The 7,304-nt window shown below is 40.6% G+C and overlaps 1 protein-coding gene across 5 annotated transcripts in view; it reads right to left on the bottom strand.

The window, feature by feature from the left end:
- The window catches only part of LOC133624420 (son of sevenless homolog 1-like), a 31,455-nt gene that overhangs the window by 7,819 nt on the left and 16,332 nt on the right, over positions 1-7,304 (bottom strand). For all 5 annotated transcript variants that reach the window (XM_061987949.1, XM_061987955.1, XM_061987956.1 and 2 more), the window contains 2 exons: positions 1,943-2,604; positions 1,793-1,874 (listed from right to left, as the gene is read on the bottom strand). In XM_061987949.1, the coding sequence (XP_061843933.1) occupies positions 1,793-1,874; positions 1,943-2,604 (744 nt within the window). The remainder of the gene's footprint in view (positions 1-1,792; positions 1,875-1,942; positions 2,605-7,304) is intronic.

Here is a 7,304-nt window from a genome sequence, read left to right as displayed (position 1 = left end):
TGAAGTGCTCTAAAACTTGCTGGTAGACGGCTGCGTTGACCCTGGATCTCAGGAAACAGAGTGGACCGACACCAGCAGATGACATGGCACCCCAAACCATCACTGATGGTGGAAACTTTACACTAGACTTCAGGCAACGTGGATCCTGTGCCTCTCCTGTCTTCCTCCAGACTCTGGGACCTCGATTTCCAAAGGAAATGCAAAATTTGCATGGTTGGGTGATGGTTTGGGGTGCCATGTCATCTGCTGGTGTCGGTCCACTCTGTTTCCTGAGATCCAGGGTCAACGCAGCCGTCTACCAGCAAGTTTTAGAGCACTTCATGCTTCCTGCTTCTGACCTGCTCTATGGAAATGGAGATTTTAAGTTCCAACAGGACTTGGCGCCTGCACACAGCGCAAAATCTACCCGTGCCTGGTTTACGGACCATGGTATTTCTGTTCTAAATTGGCCCGCCAACTCCCCTGACCTTAGCCCCATAGAAAATCTGTGGGGTATTGTGAAAAGGAAGATGCAGAATGCCAGACCCAAAAACGCAGAAGAGTTGAAGGCCACTATCAGAGCAACCTGGGCTCTCATAACACCTGAGCAGTGCCAGAAACTCATCGACTCCATGCCACGCCGCATTAACGCAGTAATTGAGGCAAAAGGAGCTCCAACCAAGTATTGAGTATTGTACATGCTCATATTTTTCATTTTCATACTTTTCAGTTGGCCAACATTTCTAAAAATCCCTTTTTTGTATTAGCCTTAAGTAATATTCTAATTTTGTGACACACGGAATTTTGGATTTTCATTTGTTGCCACTTCAAATCATCAAAATTAAATGAAATAAACATTTGAATGCATCAGTCTGTGTGCAATGAATAAATATAATGTACAAGTTACACCTTTTGAATGCAATTACTGAAATAAATCAAGTTTTTCAAAATATTCTAATTTACTGGCTTTTACCTGTATATGGTGTATCGCGATATGGCCTAAAAATATCCAGATATTAAAAAAAGGCGATATCGCCCAGCCCTAATACATATACATATATATATATATATATATATATATATATATATATATATATATATATATATATACATATATACACACATATATACTGTATATACACATATATATATATATATGCATTTGTATATATATATATATATGTATACACATATATATAGATATATACATACACATATGTATATATATATGTATATATATATATATACATATATATATATGTGTGCGTGTATATATATACACATATATATATATATATATACACACATACATACATGTATATATATATATACATAAATACATGTATGTATATATATATATATATATATACACATACATGTATATATATATACACATATACAGTATATATATATATATGTATGTATGTGTGTATATATATCTATATATATATATATATATATATATATGTATATATATGTTCCTCGCGCACTAATTGACTGAAAGATCACGCTGCAGTGTCACGTTATCGATGGGAACATTTTAGACAATATGATTTGCCTGACCGGCTAGGAGACACAGAGAGTAACAAGCAGTAGAAAATGGACTAGAAAGGACAGATTTAAAAAAAAAAATTTTTTAAATAAAAAATAAAATAAAATATAAAATAGTTTTTATTTTTTTACTTGGGACTTCCTGCGGGCCGGATTTGGGAACCGCTGATCTACATCTTGAAGCTACATGAAACCGGGAGCAGGTGGGTCAAGCGCCTTGCGGTGCCTGGGATGGAACCCGGAACCGTCACGGGCCACTCACCTCTCGATGAGCAGGTCCAGCAGCTCCTGAGGTTTACAGAAAGATCTGTAGGTGGTCAGAAAAGTTCGGACAAAGTTGGGATCTGAGGAAGAAAAAGAGGCGTGAGAAGTGGGAGCGCCGAGGTGCATTATGGGTAAGGAAGGGACTCACCCGCGTACATGTGGAAGGTGAGCCTCTCGATGAGTTTCAGGACGGTGCCGGCTTTGACCACGGGGATCCCGGACTTGGACTGGACGCTGTCCTCGAAGACCACATTCTCCTCGGAGTCGGGCTGAGCGAAGCGGTAGACGTCGGGCCCGGGCAGCTTGACGTGCTGCTCCTTGTCCTCCTGCAGCGCCGCCGTGTCCAGCATGCGCTCCAGCGTGCTGCGGTACTGGAGGGAGATAAGCGCCGCCATCCAGCCGTTCTTCTCCTCCGCCGACTTGGCGGCAAACACCACGCTGTTGCCGTCCTTGAGGATGATCTCGAAGGCGTGGCGGTACTCGCCCTCCTTGTCGTCCTTGTCGTTGATCTGGACTTTGCGCATGAAGAACTTCTCCTTCAGGCGGTACTCGGCGGCGGACCCGGCCCCGGGCAGACGCGGCGGCCCGTGGTTGGTCTTGCAGCAGACCATCAGGCCGTCGAACAAGAAGATGTGGCGCTCGTGTTTGGCGCCCACGCGGGTCAGCGTGCCCTCCATGATGAACTCGTTGCAGCACTGGCCGATGTCCTTGCCCTCCCAACCGTCAATGTTCTTCTGGATCTCGTTCATCTTCTTGATGGCCAGGTGTTTGCCCTTCATCTGATGGCTGTAGAAGCGGCACGCCGACTCACTGAGGAGAACAGCACATGCCCACGTCAGCACATTGGACAGGAGAGCATCCTGGATGGACAAACTAGCTCGCCTATGGCCAAAATATTCCTCACCAGTCGCTAAATCAATGTCAAATCACCATTTTTCTACAATTATTTTTTGATAAGGGTGGAGTTGTAGGGGCGGTGTTTTTGGAGCTCAGGAAAGCATTTGATACACTAAATCATTCTGTTCTTCTTACCAAGCTCTCAAAGTGGAACTTCTCTCAAAATGCTGTGAGCTGGATTGAATCATATCTGCATGATGGAACACAATCTGTATCAGATCTGACTCTTTTAGGCTAACCTTCGGAGTCCCTCAGGGGTCAATATTAGGTCCCCTTTTATTTAGCCTCTATATGAATGATTTGCCCACTGTTTGTCCTGAAGATGAATGCTGCATGTATGCTTTTCTTCCTTCATGGTCACACCAATCCAATAAATCCACTTTATTTATATAGCACATTTAAACAACAAAAATGTTTCCAAAGTGCTGCACAACAATATTAAAAACAATATTGAAATATTATCCTCAGCTCCACCAATGACTGAAAAAAAACAAAAAATAAATAAATATAAAACCAATATAAAAATAAATACGATTAAAAACGATTTTAAAGGGTGAAACCAATCAAAACAATAAATAAAAATTTACATTTAAAAACACAGAGGACCACACAACTCACGTAGTGTTAAAAGCCAGAGAATAAAAGTGGGTCTTAAGACGAGACTTAAAACACTGCACTGTGGGAGCAGTTGGAACATGGAGGGGCAGAGTGTTCCACAGAGAAGGTCCTGTCTCCCCTGGTTTTAAGCACCACGAGCTGGAGCTGGCTCTCGGACCTCAGAGCGCGCGCAGGAGTGTAAATTTGGATGAGGTCCGAGATATAATGAGGTGCCAGTCCATGCAAAGCTTTAAAAGCAAACAGCAAGATTTTAAAATCAATTCTAAAATGAACAGGGAGTCAGTGCAAAGTCTCAAGAATTGGAGTTATATGCTGGCGTTTCCTGGCCCCTGTTACCAAAGACACCAAAGACAATATTGCTGCTAAACTCACTAAAACAATGTCCTATGTTACAACTTGCTTGCAGGAGTGCTTCTAAAAGTGTACGTAACTAAGTATCATCCGACCCCGACATACATATTCATGGAGAAAGAATACAAATTGTCAGCCAGTATAAATATCTTGGGTTAATAATAGATTCAGAGCTTTCCTTTAAAGCCCATATTGGCAAATTGTGTAAAACAATCAAGTTTAATCTCTCACATTTTCGTGCAATTGGAAATTAAATGTCAACTGAAGCTGCAAAATTGTATTTGCATTCAAAGATTTTCAGCCACTTCAACTATTGCCTTACCAGCTGGTCTCAGGCTGGTCAGAGTTAAAAAACAAAAACATTGGAAATCTTGTGATTCAACGATTTAATGTCAAAATATAAATAGTAGAAATAATGAACAAAATGTCAGCTACTGTCTTGTTGTAAAACAGCAATGAAAATTAAAGTTAGCATTTAGAAGGGCTACTCTGTAGCAAACATGTCTGCCACAATCATGTGTTCTTAAATGTGTATTCCACCTCTTCCAGTTTAGATTTGTGCTTACATGGTAAACAAGTCAAAGGAATGTTTTATCATACATTTGTCCAAATGTGGCCAACATTGTGGGTTTCCTGGACGTGGTCTACATCAGTGGTCCCCAACCACAGGGCCGTGGCCCGGTACCGGTCCGTGGACCGATTGGGACCGGGCCACACAAGAAATAAAAAAATTTAAAAAAATGTTTTTAATTTTTACTAAATCAACATAAAAAACACAAGATACACTTACAATTAGTGCACCAACCCAAAAAAAAAACCTCCCCCATTTACACTCATTCACACAAAAGGGTTGTTTCTTTCTGTTATTAATATTGTGGTTCCTACATTATATATCAATATATATCAATACAGTCTGCAGGGATACAGTCCGTAAGCACACATGATTGTATTTTTTTATGACCAAAACAAAACAACAAAAAAAGTTTTTAAAAATGTTCAAGCGTTGACCGGTCCGCAGTTGCAAAAAGGTTGGGGACCACTGGTCTACATCACTAAAAGAAACATCTAAGGAAGAGAATCCCTCTGGCGTCTTCTACTAGTTTTTGAAATATATAAATCGCCAGGTTGAATATTCCCTCTTCTCTTCTCCGACTCTCTCGTCGTCATTTGGGGTGTCTGTTGTGATTTCCCTTCCTGGTTCCATGACCCGCTCTATCTTGCCTCTGATTGGCCTGTCCCTAATGTTTTGCCCTGATCTTAACCAATGGTGACTCATCATAATAACCAATTATGGATGTTCTTATACATAAACAAACCAATCATCATTGATGTATAGTTTGTCTCCTGCCCGAGGAGTTGCTTTGTTATGTAGCTTCCATTTTTAACTTCATCATTTTTAATGGAGAACCCTAGTTTTTACCACTGGATTATCAAAAACCGTACTCATTACGGGAAAACCCTAGTTGTTGGCAAGTATGGCAAAGCGACGGATCAAGATTTTAACACATTGTAGGTCAGAAAAAAGAAGAAAAACGGAAAATGTGTTAATTTTTTATTTTTACAGAGATAAAAAAAAGACGGATTTCCGACTATAGATGGAAAAATCACATGCCTGTTGTTTGTAAGTTTTTGCTGTCGTCCAGCATTCTGCTTATTTCGTAGCCAGTTCAGTTTTTGGTTTTTGTCCAGCTTCTATTCCAAGTTGTTTTTTATTGCATAGAATAAATTGTCCTTTTCCTGCAAGTTGCCTCTTGACGTTTTTCAAATCACAACAACCATCGCCAACACGTGCCCTAGGAACTACAATGTCACATTTTTTCAATAACTTTGTGACCTGAAAAACTCTCAAAAGTCATGTAAAAAAACATGGAGTTTTACTTTTTAATATGATTATAAACAAGAGCACATAGGCCTTCAGTGAGGTGCTAGCTAGTCACACTTCAATAACAGGAACAAACAAAACAGGAAACAAGATAGCTGAATTCTGATTGGATAAAAGCTCTCACGCAAAAACAAGCAACACTGGAGCCTAATATGTCATGAAGATTATAGGATGAATACTTTGATGTATACTTATGGAAAGTCAATTAAAAATAGAAGTGAAGTGAAGTGTGTTCCACTTTGTAGTAGATAAGAGGAATTGTTTCTGTAAAAAATCAGTTAAAGGTTTTATGTTGTGCTCCTAACAAAGAGACAAAGAAACCCTGGAGACAACATCACCTCAGTGGTGGAGGTAATAAAGTTTGCTACGGTCGTCTGCGGCGTCCAAGCCAAAATAGACTGGGTCAAGGGAAAGCACCTGCTTGATAGGCCACCATCACCCGGAAAAGAGGAAGCCGGCAAAAAATGTGTGAGATATTTACCTTGATAAGTTAATTGTTCATTAACTTGTCTGAGAAACTGCATTTTCCACACTGACATAAGAATGTCCACTGTAGAGGACATGGCTTCTCAGAGAGTAAAACTTGAGAAACAGTAGATGTTCCCTCACAATTATTTGCACTTACAAATACTTGTGTAATAAATATCATTGCACCATTGGAGCATGATGTTTGTGTTCAATGACAGTGTGTTTATCCTAATCATTCTTTTCCCTTCATTCTACTCACTATAACATTTTGTACATATACCCCAATAATATAACGCAAACTTCCGCTCACTCACGAGCAAAGGACATCTCGTCCAGGATCTCCTGGCTGACCATAAACTGGACTTCATCTGCCTAACAGAAACATGGCAACACCTCAGTGATTACGCGGACCTTAATGACGCGACTCCTCCCGGGTTTGTTTACACTTCCAAACCTCGCGCTACTGGTCTCGGGATGATCTATGGCGAGAAGTGGAAAATCTCACCGGTGTCTTCTACCGCCTTCTCCTCCTTTGAAAGCACAATTTTGCAGCTCTCTGGACCTACTCCCACAATCATTGCTGCTGTTTACCGCCCACCAAAATACAACAAAGATTTTATTAGGGATTTTTCTGCTTTTATTGCTCATCTCTCTTCACTTTCCCCTAAAATTGTACTGCTGGGGGATTTTAATTTTCACATGGACAGCACCAAACAGTACAATCGCCAGAGACTTTTCATCCTGTCTTCAAAGCTTTGGTCTGCAGCAGTACATTCACTTCCCTACCCACTGTAAAGGACACACACTTGATCTGGTTTGCTGTTCAGGTGTAAATGTTGTTAATGCCACTTCCAATTCACTACCTTACTCCGATCACCTGCTAGTATCTTTTACTGTCAAATTAAGTTTTTCTACAATTACCTTTTCCCGCAATATCTGTTTTCGCAAAATCAAGGACATCAACTCTGACACTCTTTCCATCGCCATTGAAAGCCTAGCCTCCCCGACAGTGACTCTCTTTCCTCTCCCGATGAACTGGTCACCTACTACAACAATAAGCTTCATCATCTACTGGACATGCTGGCTCCAGAAGCGTCTCTTTCACCAACTCTGCACCCTGGTTTACTCCCACACTCCGCAAGTTAAAAACAAAGAGACGCCAACTTGAACGTCTTTGCAAAAAACTGGTCTCACTGCACACAAGGACATGTACATCCAACACCTTCAACACTACAAAGACTGCCTAAACAACACCAAATCATCCTACTACACAACTTTAATCAGTTCTAATGAA

The sequence above is a fragment of the Nerophis lumbriciformis genome, linkage group LG27 (genome assembly GCF_033978685.3).
Source record: "Nerophis lumbriciformis linkage group LG27, RoL_Nlum_v2.1, whole genome shotgun sequence".
NCBI lineage: Eukaryota > Metazoa > Chordata > Actinopteri > Syngnathiformes > Syngnathidae > Nerophis > Nerophis lumbriciformis.
This window is presented reverse-complemented; position numbering and strand designations above follow the sequence as displayed.